A 17855-nucleotide genomic window follows, 5' to 3' on the forward strand; every position below is an offset into this window, starting at 1 on the left:
GCTCAAGGGCACAAAGCTCTATCTTCAAACGGGAAGTTTCTAGAGCCATTTTTGTAATTTAGGTTGAGGTGTTCATGAAAAAAATAGTTTTTTTTATTTATCAACTCAGGCTTATTTCGTAGCGAGTTGATGTCTTCAAGACATTTGAAGAGCTGGTCAAAACACACATTTATCTTCCAAGAGAGCAAAAATCGGACCTTTTAAACGAAAGTTATAGCCAAAATACGACGAAAAAGACGCCATTTTAAAATGTGAATAACTCGAAAAGGCGCCATTTTAAAAGGTGAAAATATCTCGGAGGTCTTTTTTGTTAAACTCATTTAATCTTAATATCAGAATGAGCATTTTTAAATCGGTTTTTGTCCATAGCTTTTGATAGAATTGGCCAAAATTCGTTTTTCAAGAACAAAAATGTTCATTTTGACAAGCTCTACAATTGTCTTGAACGGCCCTAAAATGTAAAAAATGATCTAGTAGTTGTAAAAGAAGAAACAGTTTTACTGAAATATTTCAGAAAAACAAAATAAATTATTATGTTGATTCCTGAAATATTTCAGTAAAAACTTGTTTCTTCTTTTACAACCACTAGATCATTTTGTACATTTTTGGGCCCTTCTAAACAATTGTAGAGCTTGTCAAAATGAACACTTTGTTCGTGGAAATCGAATTTGGTCAATTCTATCAAAAGTTATGGGCAAAAAACGATTGAAAAATGCTCATTTTCAAATTGAGACTAAATGAGTCAAACAAAAAAGACCTCCGAGATATTTTCAGCGAATGTACTCTAGAATGTGTAATTTTAGATGCTTCTAAGAGCGAGGTCAAACTCCATCACCTTTTCGAGTTATTCGTCGTATTTTGGCTATAACTTTCGTTTAAAAGGTCCGATTTTTGCTCTCTTGGAAGATAAATGAATGTTTTGATAAGCTCTACAAATGTCTAGAAGACACCAACTCGCTACGACATAAGCCTGAGTTGATAATTTAAAAAACTCATTTTTTCATAAACACGTCAACGTCATCCCGCCAAAATAAAAATTCTGAACCACCTTAATGTCCACCATACCAAAAGATGCCGCTATTGACCACAGCCGTCCCCTAACACGACAGTTTTCGTGAGTTGCGCGTATACACCGACAGATGGCAAGTGAACCTCGTCGGAGTCCGCCCATTAAAGACGCAACTCAAAATTTGCATGGAAAACTTTTTTTTGTGACGGCTTTCGCGGCACGCTCCCTCCAACTGTTCGAGACTAATATTTTAACGTGGCGTATCTTAAAACAAGTTTTTCAAGAAAACGATTCCATAATGCTTATTTTGTTGTTTTAAACCGAAACAAGACAAAAACTATATTAATTTAAACTATTCGCCATTTTCAAATGTTTGGCTAGATGATAGCAAAGGCCGCCATCTTAGGCCCACTGGGCCCACAAAAAGGGGTTCGCTCAGTTTGTATGGGAGCTGTCAACATGCTCCCGGGCTGATTGACCCTGATCATTTGTCCCGAAGACACCAAAGCTCTAAATCTTAACGTGTGGCCGCTATCAATTTTGTCACGCTAGATTTCGGTTTCGGACCACTGTGTAATGAGGAATTCAGGGGAAATTTTGATAAAGGGTGATGTTCTGTGATTGATTCTACACTGTTCAGGTAAGTGAAACATAAACAAAAAACAAAAGTGTACTGAACAGCAACCGCGGGATCATATTAAAAATTGTATTTATTTCGACGAAGTTTTTTCTGAAGAAATCCTTGGTGAAAAGTAAACCAAACTTTGTTTTGAAGTGAATTAGTGTTAAGAATGTATGAAAAGTTGACTTTATCACACAAAAAGTTCCTCAACTACGCAAAACTAACGAAAAATAAACGAATGATTGAATGAGAAAAATCACAAATCCGCTTAAATAATTTCAAGATTGTTGAGGTGTAAACCGAAAAAGCGATCAAAAATTAAGGTGGACGAATAAGGCTCTTAACTGCTTATTTAAGTGTCGGTGTACAGGGTACAGTTATTGAACTGAAAAAATAAAATTCTTCTTCAAAATTTATTTTCTTGATTTATGTGCACCTTCGTCAAAGAGCAAGATTGTTTACTTTTTACACTTTGGTCTGACATTCTTGGTCTGACAGCTTCATCATGGATTTTGGTCTGGTCTAGGCGAGGGATAGGACACAGCACCCTCCTGAAAATAAAAGGGCACATTCGAACTTTTTTTTTGGTTTTGAGTAAACATTGTTTTGTGCCCTTTTGAGTTTTTGAATTTTTCAATAGGAAATTGTTTGCTATCAATCTGATTCTTGGAGGGGATGTAGGGAGTGCACTAATGAATGGAATAGTGGAATAATCCCGAACGTTTACGTATTGGTTTTGTGCCCTAATGAAATGTTTGGCTCGACTTTTCTAAACGGCCAGACCAACTGCGTAAGGTTAACCGCAAACATAATTCGTTGAAATGGATTGTGTTGGAGTATAAATGTATTTTTTGAAGGTTGTTTTAGCTAGTTCAGCAGGAACAGTCAACAGTAGAATATTCTAATCACAAAATTTAAAATCTAATATAACTCCAGGAAGTCGCATTTTTTCTTATCAATAAAGTCTCTTAATCTTCTACGGGTCCACAATATGAGGAAGAAAGTCGTACGTCATCACCTTGGATGTCACAAAGCCACCGAACTTGGGCCGACCTTTGTGGAACAAACCAGCACCGGACAGGGGAACGGGCCTCACTGGAGCCACCGGCTGAGTATCGAAGAATGGAACCGTAGTCTGAGCGGCGTCCATGTCGCGATCACTCGCACGGAACTGAATAAACTGGTTACTGGCGGAATCTGGGATCGACTTGGAGGGCGATAGAAGCGGGACATGCGGTCGATCCAGCTTGAGTTCGGTTCTGTTGGATGGGGATAAGGTTAGCGATGAAATCTGATCGATAGTTAAAGATGATCTTACCTTTTGTCAACGCTTCGCTCCGTATTATCGTTACCGATCCAGATATTCTTGTTCGAATCTATCAACTGACCCGTAGCGAAGTTCATCTCGGTCTTCCGAATCTCCAGGTTGAGATGGTTGCCCAACAGACGAAAACGAACTCCGGTCATGACGTATCCTTGAGGCACGTACAGATCATCCAGGTCCAAGATGCGGTTGATGCGGTTCAACGTGTGGTAATCACGACCGGTACGAACATTCTGCGACATCACGGTGTAGTTGTGTGGTTCCACCCACTCCAGCGTGCCGTTGTCGATGTGCCCTCGTGGCAGTAGACGACCTTGCTGAACGATCAAGTGAATGATCTGGTTTTTCTTGATGAAGCGCATGCCGGTGACGACCCTGGAAAAAGAAATCAACGGTTAGCTTGCGGACAGATCTTGAGAGACATCCCTACTTGTTATCCATAACGTCCGAAACGGACTCGCGCATGTTGATGTACCGGTCAGAGTTCTTGCCGGCATCGTCGCACATACAGAAACAGTAGCTGCAGCGATAGAAAAAATAGCGAGTCCACGACATCACTTTAGTCCTGCCTTGGGCACAATATTTCTTCTGCCCAAGCACCTTTCCGTTGTCGTACTCAATGAAGTGATATCGACGATGGCTCGTCTTCGCCGCTGGGCAGATCCACATGTCCGAATCGATAAACTCACAGTCGTAGATCTTGCCCGAACACTTGGGTTGCATCGTGCAATACTGATCCTTGTAGCACCCCTCCTGTTGGACACCCCAGCTATAAAAAGAGCATTCTTCCACGCACGTATTGTCCGTGTTCATGTTCAGCTCGAGCTCGACGTAGCCCTGCAGCAGTCGGGTAATTTGCACAAAGGTTTTCCCCTCCTTGTGCTGGTTCCGCTCAGGATCACAGCGCCAATACTCGCGACTAGCTTGCGTCATAACTTGCTGTAGCAGCATCTGGATCCGGTTTGTGCGATACTCGAACGTCTGACGCATCCGTTTGGCCTTTGTAGGAACATTATCTATGACACGAGATAATCACGTTCACGTTCTGTAAGTTTTGCAACGGTAGTGCACGAACTCACCCTTGCCGTACGTCTTCAGTAACATCCAGGAGAACTGCATCAAGCTGTAACCTCTGAGGTCAGTGATCACGATGGCGGAGTACAGTTGGTACAGAATCTGCTGCGCCGAAAGTCCAAGGTTGCAAGCGTTATCGGGTTTCTGTTTGAAGTTAAAATACGTCAATAAAGCTTTCAATAACGACGCGTAATATTATCAGTCAAATATGAGTTAAATTTAGCTGCGCTTCAAAATCACAAACGCTAAACACTTTAAGAGTGTGTCACGTTGTGAGTCACAAATCTCTAGATATGAAACTTAACCTACACCCATTGCCTCAAGAACCAGTTCGAGCAAACCAGGTCTACGGGACGGCAAATTCGGCGATCCCAGCACCAACCGCTTCATCCGCGTTAAAAGTTCTCGCACACTGTTGACACCATGTGCCACGGAACTGCTTGCAAACGCTTCCAGCTTGTGCGGTTCGAGCTGCCCCTCGGAATCTGCGTACGCTCGCATAGGTCCTTCCCGTCTACTGATGCGTTCCACCTGGTCAGCGAGATCTTGGAGGTTATGCTTCAGTTTGGGGTAGGATCCAAACTGCTTGAGCAGATTACCCACGGATAGCTCGACCGTGATGAGGATCTGAGAGGGCGGATTTAGAGGAATGTAATGCAGGAACAACTCGCACTTAACAGACTTACCTGATGTTCAACATCTTCGATCTTTCGGCTGTTTTGGTACATACTTTGGAGAATCACTTCTGGTTTGCTGGAATCTTCCAGGTTCCATGTTTTGTTGATACACGATACGACCTCTTTGACAAGGTTTAACGCGGCAATGCTCGGGACTGCCTTAGTACGGCTACTCAGTGAAATAACCATACAAAAGGTAAGCAGAGCCCACCTAAGCATCATAATCTTTTTGTAAGGGATAGTCTTTAAAATAAAGGAAAATACTTCACGAGTAACCTTTGATAGCGATACAGCTAAACCTATCTGAACCGTTGCTCGCCACTTTCTAAGCTTATCGTAGTTTAAACCGAACTAGCAAGACTAAGGATTTTGAGCATAACCACTTCAAATATGTATAGATTTGAATGGAAATTATTCATACTATTTCCTGCTATACTCAATTGCGTATACGCGTATATATGTATTGTAGCAAGCATACTTTCTCGCGCATACGCTCTAACGCCAGATTTGATGTTGAAATTTGAGAAAGTCATAATATACGAATTGACTAACTTATTTATAACCTCATATGTTTGGTATCTCCACTTTAAATACTCCCCAAGTAATCAAACAGATAAGCGGGCCCCAAATGAATCATCAAGCAACGGTCTTCGGTATTACTGATTAACATTTTTCTGCACATTCTCAATACATGTATGCAACAGAGACAAACCACCACCATAATCCAACGAACAAACGTTGAAGCACACTGACATAGTTCACTGAAATAAGTAATGCACGAAAAAACGAAGTTGACTTTATAGCTGTCGGCCACCATTGCTAGTACCAACCACTAGTGTCTTCCTTTTTATATACAAGGACTTCGCCGCCCTCGGCTCTCGGCCCTCGCCCTGGGTCCCGGAGCACCAAAAACAAACAGGAACGTGAGCGGGAGATCCCCACGTTTCTTCCTCCCCTCTAGATTCAGAACTGCATTGTTGTTTGATCATTTATGCTCAAATTCAATCCAATTCAACGAATCATCTTTGCGGTAAACTTTACGCAGTTGGCCTGGCCGCTTTAACGTTTTGTGATGGTTCAAGGCAATTTATTGCATTGGGGCACTGCAAATGTTAATAATGACAAGAGGATGCTAGGCGTTAATCAACCTAAGGAATTCTGCAGGATGCCCTCGAAAGACTCGCTGCGCTAGGGTTAGATTAGATTAGAAATACCACAAACCAGTAAAACAAAGTGACGAATTGTGCACTTTTAACTAAAATTCAATTACAAATAGGTACATGTTACTTTGAGATTCAGGAACAACATTTTGGCGGAAAACTTTTCCCGATCAAGACGAGATAGCAATTTTTTAAAAGCAACAATCGTCTCTCAAGAAAGTCATCAGACAAAAGGGAGCGTTCTTTTATTACGTAACTCAAAAATTTAGATTTTCGAACCCCCTCCCCCCCCCTCGTAACAAAATTTCCATATAAATTTTAAAAAAATTGTATGGAGCGTAACACGGCCGTCGACCCCCATCCCCCCCAACTGCGTTACGTAATAAAAGAAGGCTCCCAAAGATAAGTCAAACTCCAATAATCAGGGTGGCCACTCAAGTCGGGAAATCGGGAAAGTCGGGAAAAAGTCGGGAAAAAGTCGGGAATTCGTCAAAATCCGCCAAAAATCGGGAAAAAGTCGGGAATTTATGATTTTATGTAAAAAAGTCGGGAAAAGTCGGGAATTCTGAGCTTTTTAAACCCGGGCAGACGGTAATAACAAAATTAATAATATTTCAATAACAAATCCTGTTATAATAACAAAAAGTGTTATTATTTTATTTTGTGTTCAACTTCAAGAAGAAAAAATAATAACAGTTTCTGATAAAATAACAAAATTTGGTATTGAAGTGATATTATATTGAAAATGTTTAATAACACGCTAATAAGAGGAAATGTTATACATTTCAAAAACTCTCCTAATAACAAAATTTGTTATTCGTTCGGTATACTGACTTAGAATTAAAATAATCATAAATCGCACAAATGGAAAAGTTTCTAAGTGTCCATAACACAATCTGTTATTATTTTTTCTTTTGTTAAATATGTTTAGATCTTTGGGATAATTTTGACCAATTTCGTCAGGGTCATTATTTTGGCCATGAAATGGGGTCCTTAAGCTAAAATTATTCTAAAAAGTTGAAATTTTGGAAGTTGTTTTTTTAAATAATTTGATATACCCCCTAAGGGACATTGCTAAAATTGGCTAGAACTATGGGATAATTTTGACCAATTTCGTCGGGGTCATTATTTTGGCCATGAAATGGGGTCCTAGCTAAAATTATTCTAAAAAGTTGAAATTTTGAAAATTGATTTTTTAAATAATTTGATATACCCCCTAAAGGACTTTGTTTAAAATGGTTAGAACTATGGGATAATTTTGACCAATTTCGTCAGTGTCATTATTTTGGCCATGAAATGGGGTCCTAAGCTAAAATTATTCTAAAAAGTTGAAGTTTTGAAAGTTGATTTTTTTAATTAATTGATATACCCCCTAAGGGATTTTACTAAAATTGGCTAGAACTATGAAATTATTTTGACCAATTTTATCGGGGTCATTTATTTCACCATGAAATGGGGTTTCAAGCTTAAATTGATCCGATAAAATTAACTTTTGAGAGTTATTTTTTTTTGATTCTGTTATATTTTCTAACGAAATTGATTTATTTATTGAGAATTTTTGAAGTGTGAATAACAAAAACTGTTATTATTTTCACAGAGCCAGGAAGTCGGAGCTGACGTTGAAGTTCGAGCTGGAGTGAGACCTGGGAGACTGCATCGGATTCAGCAAATTTTCAGCAACTTTTACTTGGAGTCGGAATCTGTGAAGTCGGGTATTTTTGGAGAGCTGAAGTCGTCGTTGGCGTCATATCCTGCATCCAGAGTCGGAGTTGTCTTCAAAGTATGGATTCAAAGTCGCTTGGAGGTACCCGACTCTGCAGCCCTGACTAGTACAGAGGAGTTATGGCAACTGCAGGTTTATTTGCAAATTACAAATAAACCAAAACAATAACTTTTTTGTTATGGAGACATACCAGTTCAATAACATTTTTTGTTAGTATGCTGCTCCACCCCTCCGCACAAAATAAAAAATCTTGTTATTCCTTCATGATTCCTTCTGTGTTATTGGTTTGTTATTGCAATAACAACATAATAACAGTTTAAGTTATTCTTCGAACAAATCTTTGTTATTGATTTTTGTTATTTTAACAACTAATCCGATCATCCCAATAACATATTTCGATCTTCTCACAATATCAAAAACTGACCTTCCCAAGTTATTTCCGTCTGCTCGGGAACCCTTGAATAAATTTTGTAATATTTTGTACAATTTTCAAATTGAATTCACTCATTTCTGCTTTAGTAATTTACTTTAAATTTAAGGTTATTTTCACTATTTCAATATATTTGAGTATGGAAAAGCTGTTTAAGACTTTTAAAATCTTTATGAATATTGGAGTCTTTGACACATATTTTCATTATATTTTTTTTATGAATCAAATGATCGCTTTTTATTTTTGTTCACAAAACAAGAGGTAAAGTTGATGAAAAACTAATATAAAAATAGAGCGTAATGGCCAGCTTAGAATTATGACTCTATTCCATTTTGTCACATAATTGAATATTTGAAACAGGATTCGACCTTGAGTTTGGCAATAGTTTTTTTTGGTAAATATTTGTAATTGTTTAACTAAATTCATTAAGTAATTTAAAATGTGTTTTTTTCCAAATGTTGCCCTTAAACTTTTTTTTTGTGAGTATGGGTAAATTACCTACCATAGCTAAAGCTTGATTTTCAGTTTGCGGAAAACTTAAATATTGAATAAAATCCAAAATTGAAAAAGATTTTTACGTTTTGAAAACATAAAAAAATATTGAAATCGCAAAAAAAAAAAATCCAAAAATTTTGAGTTCTTGCATAATTATTCAAAAAAATTGTCTCTTCAAAAAGTCGCTTAAAATAAGTGGGAAAACATAAAATCATATCAAACTGAATTTCCATTGTAAAAAAAACAGTTAAATACTGACTCCTAGAAAAATTAACATTGATTAAAAAATTCAATATCAAAAATTACATAATTGAAAAGGGAACTTGGCAAAAACATTTTCTTTCATGAATTCCTTGACATTTTTCTAAATCCTTTGAATGAATAGTAACAGCAATTACGTTTTAATCATTCTTTGATTTAAAATGATGATGAAGTTAAAAAAATACCAAAAACTATACGTTTGCCAATTTAAAATATACCATGGAAGTTATAAGTATTGTTGAACTTTCGATTATTTTTTCAAAGACTAATTGTTTGTGTTTCTACTCTGAATCATAATAATGAAATTACATTTTTGAAGTTTTCTTTATTTAATGTTTAGTTTCTGTATTTTCAAAAAATGCCTATATTCGGATTTTTTTTTTAAGTAATTGAGATTTTTTTTTCGGTGGTTAATATTGACTTTTCTTATAGAAAGTTTTTGTTTGAAATCATTCTTTAGATAAGAAATGCCTATTATTTAAGCATTCTGGAAAAGTCTGGAAAAAAGTCGGGAAAAAGTCGGGAATTTGAAAATGGAATTTGAGTGGTCACCCTGCCAATAATCCAGAAAACAAAAAAAAAACAAGATCTACAAAAACATGCTTCTATCCATACATTTTATTCCAAGAAATTGTGACGTAAATGTAAATATCATGCTGTCACTATACTGCAGCTTCCGTCTAATCTTACGGAGCAAGTACGTGCGGACCAAAGTCGTACGTCATAACCTTGGGTGCGACGAAGCCACCGAACCCGGGTCGACCCTTGTGGAACAGCCCAGCCCCGGATAGGGGAACGGGCTTTACTGGAACCACCGACTGAGCATCGAAGAACGGAACCGTGGTCTGAGCGGCGTCCATGTTGCGATCACTCGCACGGAATTGGATAAACTGGTTACTGGCGGAATCTGGGAGCGACTTGACGAGCGATAGAAGCGGGACATGCGGTTGATCCAGCTGGAGTTCGGTTCTGTTTGAATGGGGCAGGGTTAGCGTTGATGTCTGATCAAGATGTTGAAGATGATCTCACCTTTTATTAACGGTGCGCTCTGTATTGTCGTTACCTATCCAGATACTCTTGTCGGGATCTATCAACTGACCCGTAGCGAAGTCTATCTCGGTCATCCGAATCTCCAGGTTGAGATGGTTGTCCAACAATCGGAAGCGAACCCCAGTCAATACGTATCCTTGAGGCACGTACAGATCATCCAGATCCAAGCTGCGGTTGTTGCGGTTCAGCGTGTGGTAATCACGACCGGTACGAACATTCGTCGAAAGCAAATTGTAGTTGTGTGGTTCTACCCACTCCAGCGTGCCGTTGTCGATCTGTCCTCGTGGCAGTAAACGACCTTGCTGAACGATCAAGTGGATGATGCGATTCTTCTTGACGAAGCGCATGCCGGTGACGACCCTGATAGTAGATATTAATGGTTAGTTAATGAATCTTAAAAAAAAACCCCTGTGGAGGCTTACTTGTTATTTTTAAGGTCGGACACCGACTCGCGTATATTGATGTACCGATCAGAATGCTTGGCATCATCGCACAGACAGAAGCAGTTACTGCAATGCCAGAAAATCCAGCGCCACCATGATTTCACCTTGGTAGTTCCGCGGCTGCAGGTCTTCTTCTGTCCGAATACCATTCCGTTCTCGTATTCAATGTACTCATACCGACGATCACTGTTGTTCGCCGCTGGGCAGATCCACATGGCCGAATCGATGAATTCGCAGTCGTAGATCTTGCCGGAGCATATGAGCTGCTTCGTGCAGTACATATTCTTCTTGCACTGTCCTTGCTTGACGTCCGAGCTATAATAAGCGCAATCTTTCCTGCACGTATCGTTCCTGTTCAAGTTTACCTCATTCTCCACGTAACCCTGCAACAGCCGGGTGATCTGCACGAAGGTTTCCCCTCCTTGTGCTGGCTTCGCTCCGGATCACAGCGCCAGTATTCGCGACTAGCTTGCTCCATGATCTGTTGTAGCAACTGCTGAGCTTGGTTGGTACGATCCTCGAATCTCCACCGCATTAAATTGGCCTCGGTAATGAAGTTACCTATAACGACGAGTGAAAACCATACTCGTATTGTGTGTTTTTCTTGTTAATAGACAAACCCACCCTTGCCGTACGTCTTCAATAACATCCAGGAGTACTGCATCATGCTGTAGCCCCTGAGGTCAGCGATCGCGATGGCATTGAACAGTTCGTACAGCGCCTGTTGCGCCGACAATTCCAGGTTACAAATTAGGGCCTCGGATGCCTGTGTTGAACAAACCAGAGTTACTACGCTGATAAGTGATATGACGTTCTTCAGCCCAGAAGTGGACCAGAACTGGAAACGCTCAAAGCTTTGCGTCAACATTCTTTTAAGATAAATGCGTTCTATGAACCTGCATTAGAACTTAAGAAGTATTTCTGGAGTTCTCAGAAATGGAGATAACAAATAGCCATAAAGCCATTGACGCGTTAAATTCCTCGCAAAACAACAATCGCACTGTTACTGACTCATGCTGCAAATCCCACCACAGTTGACTTACTTCCATAGCCTGAAGCATCAGTTCCAGCGATCCGAGCTTCCGCAAGGGCAAATCCTGCGATCCCAGCACCAGCAGCTCCATCCGCGACAACCGCTCCTGGACGCTGTTGGCATCCTGTGCCACGATGCTGTCTGCAAACGCTTCCAGCTCACGCCGTTCGGGCTGCTGCTCGGAATCCGCGAACGACCGCATGATTCGTTCCTGACCGCTGATCCAATGCAGATGTTCGGCGAGTTCTTGGAGGGTAGGCTCCAGCTTGGGGTTGTTTCCAAACTGTTTGAGCAGATTAGCCAAGGATGACTCGAGAAGGATCTGAGAGGTCGGTGAAAAAAACTAGGAGAACGAATCAAACCGCAAGGAACAGTCTTACCTGATGTTCAGTATCTTCGATCTTACGGCTGATGTGGTACATATTTTGAAGAATTTCATCCGGTTTGCTAAAATCTTCGACGAGGCCCCACGTTTTATTGATACCAGACACAACCTCTTTTCCAAGGTTGAAGACGGCGATACCCGAGACTACATTCGTAAGGGTAGCCAGCGGTAGCGCCACACAAAAGGTAACCAGGAGGTTCGATGATGGGTTTCTCATGATGTGCCTTATGCTACTAGTAACATGCTCTAATTGCAAAAGGAAGTCTGTAAAAGAAGAAAAGTAATATCTGCAAAAGAGAAAAATCTAATGTATGTTGCGAATCTGGTTAGATAAAGCGGATTGGGGCAGCGGCTTTAGCCATTTTTTTACATAATTTTGGTTTCGGTTATAACAGAAAAATGTAGTGCATAGGCTTCCAAATTTTAGATTTTAATATCCAGAAATATTTCGAGAAAGTCGTTTTTTTTTATTTTACGAAGTTGGGTATATCTCTGCTTATATAGAACCAAAATTCATACTTTTTGGGAAAATATTCGGAAAACCATTCTCTACAATGTGATTGTTTTAAAAACGTTTTAAAATGTAATAGTGTAATATGGCAGTTGATTGAAAAAAAAAACAATTTCGGGAACTAAATGAAATGACAAAAAACATTTTTTTAATGAAATAATCTATTTTTTGCGTTCTTTATTACCCAAATTTGTATCCAGGCAATCTGTGCTATAATTTGCATATTCATATGAATTTTTATGGATATGTAAAAAATTGCCTTCGAAATAGCTAATAGATGTGGGATTGTTATACGATAGGAGTTGGAAGGATAATAACAACAACATTGGCAATATGGCGTCGTTTGTTTACAAACATGAGACTGTTTGTGGACGAACCGAAAAATTTACTTGTTTGTAAAAAAAAATCTATAACCATTGTACGATAACATAAAGTCTTTCAAAACAGACAAAATTTCGTTAAATTCTAGACCAGTATTTGTTAAATTATTATTTTTCAATTTAAACCGCTTTTATCGCGATTCTGATCAAGATTGCACATCAAATCATGCCTTTAGTGTATCTTTAGTTTTCACATCGATTCGCTGTAGATTCGTGTTTAAATTTTCAAATTTAGCATAAATTAAAATAAGTTGCGAAATTCCCAACTTCAGCTATGTGCAACAATTTCCACATCACCCATGCGGGAAACCGATTATGAGGTAATTCATGCTTTCTAAACTGTCAAAATTCCAAAACGTCATTGCCAATCTTCGGTTCGCTGCTTTTGTTAGTGTTTGAAGTTTCGTTCCGAGACTCTGGGTTCCCCAGATACCTAGTAAGAATTCTTGGCTCGAGATCGACTGCCACTCTTTTCTTTCCAAAAAGTTACCTTAAAATTCCTATAACTAGAAAACGGTACAATTTTTCAAAATTTCGCTGAAGTTTTTTTTATTGCAAAATTTAATGATAAATAAAAAATGACGTCAATTTTTTTGCCTTTTTGAGGATTTTTTAAAGAAAATTATTATTTTTCAAAAAATTATAACTTGGTCAAAAATGTTTGCCCGTTCTGGAATTTACTGGAAAGATGTTACCTAAAATATATAAGCGATTCGATACGAAATCAAGATATAGTCACTTAAAGTTTAATTTTAATTGAAAAAAATCCGTTTATCGACTTTTTTTAAATAGTGTCGATTCCTCAAAATGTTTTCAGATCAGAAAATTTCCAATAAAATTGCCTAGAAGACATTCAAGATTGGACCGCTGGTTGCTGAAATACAGCGAATAAAAGAAAATGGAACAAGAAAATTGAATTTCTTTAAGAGCGAGTTTTTCACCAATGCGTAACAGGTCGTATCGAGGTGCTCCAATTTGGATGAAACTCTCAGCGTTTTTTTGTCTATAGTCTATACATAAGATGAACTCATGCCAAATATGAGCCCTCTACGACAAAGGGAAATGGGGTAAAACGGGCTTTGAAGTTTGATGTCCAAAACTATAAAAAATCATAAAATTGCTCCCATTTGCGTAAAACTTCATCAATTCCAACTCCCTTAGATGCATTAAAAAGGTCTTTTGAAGCACTTCAAAATGTGCCATAGACATCCAGGATTGGTTTGATTTTTTCTCATAGCTTTTGCAAATTACTGTTAAAAATGGATTTTTTAAACCCTTAATATCTTTTTGCAACAGCCTCCAACACACTTACTCCTATAGGTCAAAAGTTAGGGAATTTCATGGACGATAAGCCTACGGTATTAACTTTTTGACCAATCGCAGTTTTTCTCATAGTTTTTCGATTTTTCTAGAACAAACATTCTACAAAGTTAGTTTTGTCTCTGTAGGCCGCCGGTACTTTTTGGTACTTTTTGGTCTCATTTTTGTCATATGAGCAATTCTCTATGAAATCGGTCTTTTTTCTTCAATTTTAATTTTTGTATTTTTTAATCCGGCTGAAACTTTTTTGGTGCCTTCGGTATGCCCAAAGAAGCCATTTTGCATCATTAGTTTGTCCATATAATTTTCCATACAAATTCGGCAGCTGTCCATACAAAAATGATGTATGAAAATTCTAAAATCTGTATCTTTTGAAGGAATTTTTTGATCGATTTGGTGTCTTCGGCAAAGTTGTAGGTATGGATACGGACTACACTGGAAAAAATAATACACGGTAAAAAAAAATTTGGTGATTTTTTTATTTAACTTTTATCACTAAAACTTGATTTACAAAAAACACTATTTTTAATTTTTTTATTTTTTGATATGTTTTAGAAGACATAAAATGCCAACTTTTCAGAAATTTCCAGGTTGTGCAAAAATCACTGACCGAGTTATGAATTTTTTAATCAATACTGATTTTTCAAAAATCGAAATTTTGGTCGTAAAATTTTTCAACTTCATTTTTCGATATAAAATCAAATTTGCAATCAAAAAGTACTTTACTAAAATTTTGATAAAGTGCACCGTTTTCAAGTTATAGCCATATTTAAGTGACTTTTTTGAAAATAGTCGCAGTTTTTCATTTTTTTAAATTAGTGCACATATTTGCCCAGTTTTGAAAAAAATATTTTTGAAAAGCTGAGAAAATTCTCTATATTTTGCTTATTCGGACTATGTTGATACGACCTTTAGTTGCTGAGATATTGCAATGCAAAGGTTTAAAAACAGGAAAATTGATGTTTTCTAAGTTTCACCCAAACAACCCACCATTTTCTATCGTCAATATCTCAGCAACTAATGGTCCGATTTTCAATGTTAATATATGAAACAATTGTGAAATTTTCCGATCTTTTCGAAAAAATATTTTTGGAATTTTCAAATCAAGACAAACATTTTAAAAGGGCGTAATATTGAATGTTTGGCCTTTGTGAAATGTTAGTCTTGATTTGAAAATTCCAAAAATATTTTTCGAAGAGAAAAATTTCACAAATGTTTCATATATTAACATTGAAAATCGGACCATTAGTTGCTGAGATATTGACGATAGAAAATGGTGGGTTGTTTGGGTGAAAACATCAATTTTCCTGTTTTTAAACCTTTGCATTGCAATATCTCAGCAACTAAAGGTCGTATCAACAAAGTCCAAATAAGCAAAATATAGAGAATTTTCTCAGCTTTTCAAAAATATTTTTTCAAAACTGGGCAAACATGTGCACTAATTTTAAAATGAAAACTGCGACTATTTTCAAAAAGTCACTTAAATATGGCTATAACTTGAAAACGGTGCACTTTATCAAAATTTCAGTAAAGTACTTTTTGATTGCAAATTTGATTTTACATCGAAAAATGAAGTTGAAAAATTTTACGACCAAAATTTCGATTTTTGAAAAATCAGTATTGATTAAAAATTCATAACTCGGTCAGTGATTTTGCACAACCTGAAATTTCTGAAAGTTGGCATTTTATGCCTTCTAAAACATATCAAAAATAAAAAAATAAAATAGTGTTTTTTGTAAATCAAGTTTTAGTGATAAAAGTAAATAAAAATCACAAATTTTACCGTGTATTATTTTTTCCAGTGTAGTCCGTATCCATACTTTGCCGAAGACACCAAATCGATCAAAAATTCAAAAGATACAGATTTTAAATTTTCATACATCATTTTTGTATGGACAGCTGCCGAATTTGTATGGAAAAATTATGGATAATGATGCAAAATGGCTTTGGCATACCAAGGCAAGTTTCAGTCGAAAAAATACAAAAAAAATCGAATGACCGAAATCCTAGAGAACTGCTCATATTCGGAATCCTTGGAAAATTGCACGAAAGTTAGAAGTATTGGAGTTGTAAATTTGCAAAAGCTATGAGAAAAGTCAAACCAATCCTGGATGTCTATGGCACATTTTGAAGTGCTTCAAAAGATCATTCGAATGCCTCTAAGAGAGTTGGAAATGATGAAGTTTTACGGAAATGTGAGCCTTTGTCGTAGAGGGCTCATATTTGGCATGAGTTCATCTTATGTATAGACTATAGACAAAAAAACGCTGAAAGTTTCATCCAAATCGGAGCACCACGAGACGACCTCTAGAACAAACCGAGCAATATTTACAAATACTGCCTCTTAAGTCTCTTCCAAACCTTCCCACATTTTCTAATGCCAATATCTCAGCAACTTAAGGTCCAATTTTCAATGTTGAAAATGAAACATTGTGAAATTTTATGAGATATTCTGCCGTTCTACGCATAATTGTCTCATGTTCAAAAAAGTGCAACTGAGAAAAACGCGATTGAAATTTTTCGACCGATTTCTGTGTTTCTACGCATAATTGTCCCGTGGGTTCCTATTAGCCCTATGTGTCCCTAATCGCCCCAGTTAGCAGTTTTTCACACTTATTTGTGATTCTCTTGCTATACAACAGGTAAACAAGAAATAATGCTTAGTAAAACTAATGATTCCGTGTAAGAAAATACTTGGCGGGACAATTATGCGTAGAAGTTCAACGATGGGACAAACAGACTTGATGTTGTTTTTAATGAGTTTCCGAACAAACTACCAGATTTTATGTGTTTTTCTTAAAGTGCACATCAAACTAGACTTAAAAATGTCATAAAGTCAAAATCGTCCAAAACTGACATGGGACAATTATGCGTAGAACGGCAGTATTGGCATCAGAAAATGTGGGGATGTTTGGATGACCTTAAACAACTACAATTTTCTTTTTTCTAATATTCGCTGTAAAAAAATGTGTGTATGTGTATCATTTTTTTTTGTGTAATCCACATCTATACCAACAAATTTACCGAAGGCTCATTTCGTAAAGAATTGCTCAGTTATATAGTAATGTTTAAAATGGTAGTACGTATATTGATATTTACCTCACACTGCTTTCCCGTCACAAAACAGGAAATCTGTTTCAAGTTAAATTAAGTTTCGATTCTGCTTACAATATACAAAAATACACTCACTATGGTCGAATGTAATTTTGTTGCTTAGTTAGTAAGAAAACCTTAAGTCTGCAAAGATGATAATTAAATTAAAATCGCTTCTTTCACTGCTGCGAACGCGCACCCTCTTTCGCGGAAGTACGAAGAACTTATGAAAAAAGAACCAGCATTTCGAGCGACTTTCTAAGCTTATCGTTCTTTTAGCCAGACCACTAAGTCGAGAAATTTTGGGCGAAACCACTACACACAATTATGCAACCATTTCAGATCTAAGGTTTTGGCACCTCCCCCTTTTAAGATTGCACAAGCACTTTCTCTTGGTTTCATTTTGTGCGAAATTGTCCAAAGAATTCGATAGAAATATAATATCAAGTTTCCCGCAATATTTTTTTTCCGTTCAAGTTTTAAAATGTGGTTTTGATCAATTTCACGTTTTTGTTTTTTTATCACCATCGTGTTCCCCGGACAATTTTAAATACGAAAAATTTAAAACCTCAAACTAAACCAAACAATGGTCAAAAAATCATTGAATTTCCTGCTAAATTTTCGAATTTCGTTAGGGTGGTTCCATCCCTCAAAAAATAGACATTTTCAAATTAAGATATTTCGAGTTTAAAGAAAAATACCCCATATTTCTGGGAACCCCATTGCTCATGCTTCCCCTCGAATTGAGCATGCGCTGAAATTAAAATTAAACTGAAGGAAGTGGTAAAATAAAATATGTGATAAACCGCATCATGATTCATGAGTCAAGAATTGGGTTTTGAGTTTCGTATTAATTTGATAAGAC

The 17855-nt window shown here is 37.3% G+C and overlaps 2 protein-coding genes across 2 annotated transcripts; both read right to left on the bottom strand.

Moving 5' to 3' along the window:
* Positions 1 to 2398: 2398 nt before the first annotated feature.
* Positions 2399 to 4956, bottom strand: LOC6041957. The gene is made up of 6 exons (XM_001851057.2): positions 4716 to 4956; positions 4339 to 4656; positions 4035 to 4173; positions 3386 to 3971; positions 2950 to 3330; positions 2399 to 2890 (listed from the first exon to the last, which is right to left on the bottom strand). Exons 1-6 carry the CDS (start codon positions 4926 to 4928, stop codon positions 2608 to 2610), a joined length of 1920 nt encoding a protein of 639 aa, XP_001851109.2. The 5' UTR covers positions 4929 to 4956; the 3' UTR covers positions 2399 to 2607.
* Positions 4957 to 9383: 4427 nt separating this feature from the next.
* On the bottom strand, positions 9384 to 17036 carry LOC6041920. Its single transcript, XM_038249688.1, is given in 8 exon segments — positions 9384 to 9744; positions 9805 to 10185; positions 10248 to 10689; positions 10692 to 10829; positions 10893 to 11034; positions 11312 to 11623; positions 11682 to 11950; positions 16997 to 17036. Coding segments are annotated over 7 exon segments (1920 nt in total). The 5' UTR covers positions 11904 to 11950; positions 16997 to 17036; the 3' UTR covers positions 9384 to 9461.
* Positions 17037 to 17855: the final 819 nt, after the last annotated feature.

This window comes from Culex quinquefasciatus, chromosome 1 (genome assembly GCF_015732765.1).
Source record: "Culex quinquefasciatus strain JHB chromosome 1, VPISU_Cqui_1.0_pri_paternal, whole genome shotgun sequence".
NCBI classification, from domain to species: Eukaryota; Metazoa; Arthropoda; class Insecta; order Diptera; family Culicidae; genus Culex; species Culex quinquefasciatus.